Source organism: Austrofundulus limnaeus, unplaced genomic scaffold, assembly GCF_001266775.1.
Source record: "Austrofundulus limnaeus strain Quisiro unplaced genomic scaffold, Austrofundulus_limnaeus-1.0 Scaffold1400, whole genome shotgun sequence".
Lineage (NCBI taxonomy): Eukaryota > Metazoa > Chordata > Actinopteri > Cyprinodontiformes > Rivulidae > Austrofundulus > Austrofundulus limnaeus.
Genome location: NW_013953802.1, coordinates 3,362 through 4,600, shown reverse-complemented (window position 1 = coordinate 4,600; position 1,239 = coordinate 3,362). Strand labels below are relative to the sequence as shown.

The following is a 1,239-nucleotide window of genomic DNA, read 5'->3' as shown; positions in this document are numbered from 1 at the left end:
GTGAGATCAATGTTAATAAGTCCACAACGTGAACTACAGCCCAAATACTCTTTTTAGAGTGTAGAAGAAATACCTCTGGCCGTAACAGTTTTTAAAAGTTGGTAATATCAGTTGTCCTTTTGTAACAGATCTAGTTGAATGACCACTTCCAGAATTTGATTTGGGCAGCAATGCACAGAGAGTTCCATAACTGGCACCTTGGAAGATCTGAAAATATAAATTAATAAGTAGTAATGTTTCCCTGAACTTAGAGGTAACTTTTACATGACTGGTTTTCTGGAATACCCGCCTGGTCCTGTCAGGTAAGCAGCAACCAAAACATGCGACTCCCATGTAAAAACCTCCTGGAGCTCCAGTGTTTGTGGCATGATGGATGTTACGTATTACAAGTCTCGCCCTGTGATATGAAATTAGGCAACCTGCAATTCAGTTTGCTTTCTTACTTGTGCGCCACAGAAACAACAGGAGGACGATGATGATGATGAAGGGGAGACCGGAATGACAGAAGAGGAGAAGGAGGAGGAGGAAAAAGAACAAGAAAAACTGGGGAAGCTGCAATACTCCATAGATTATGACTTTGAGAACACTAAGGTCTGTTGGTGTTACTTTTAAATGACAACTGTTGAAAAATACAAATAAAATATAAGTTGCTTGTGTGGCAATGAGAGGTTTTTATTTATTTACAGGGTTGTTAAAATGTTTATTTTTTATTTTTCACATGTGAAGACAAAAACAAATTGTATTAATCATCATTAAACATTTTCCTGTTCCTGTCTTATTGATGATGCTCTTCTGTCCACAGCTCACAATCAGCATCCTCCAAGCTGCAGACCTCATGTCCATGGACTCGGGCGGAACCTCTGATCCTTACGTCAGAGTCCTGCTCCTTCCTGACAAGAAAAAGAAGTTCGACACCAAAGTTCACAAGAAGACACTGAACCCTGTCTTCAACGAGACGTTTGTTTTCAAGGTCAGTTTTTCATGATTTGTGCCACYAGTTGCAGGTGTAGAAACTTGTTTCGAATGATAGAGAGTAAGTTAGACGTCTGTAGATACATGTAGGAGAGTAATTGTGTGTTGAGTGAAAAAACATGGTGAAAGTTAGTCTGGATCAAATGTTTTATATGTGCTGGGTGGGATCTCTGGCAGCTGCAAATTTCAGCTAAAAAACAGGAGAAAAAAATCAATTGCATTTTTTATGTTTGTTTATTTGACAAGACAATAATTAAATCTAAATGT

General features: G+C 38.5%; 1 protein-coding gene across 4 annotated transcripts in view; it reads left to right on the top strand.

Moving 5' to 3' along the window:
- Positions 1-1,239, top strand: part of LOC106535273 (synaptotagmin-2) — a gene marked incomplete at its 3' end in the record, with an annotated part of 18,199 nt that overhangs the window by 14,097 nt on the left and 2,863 nt on the right. For 3 of the 4 annotated variants that reach the window (XM_014032244.1, XM_014032245.1, XM_014032246.1), the window contains 2 exon segments: positions 457-591; positions 803-970. In XM_014032244.1, coding sequence (XP_013887698.1) covers positions 457-591; positions 803-970 — 303 coding nt within the window. 4 annotated transcript variants of the gene reach the window in all.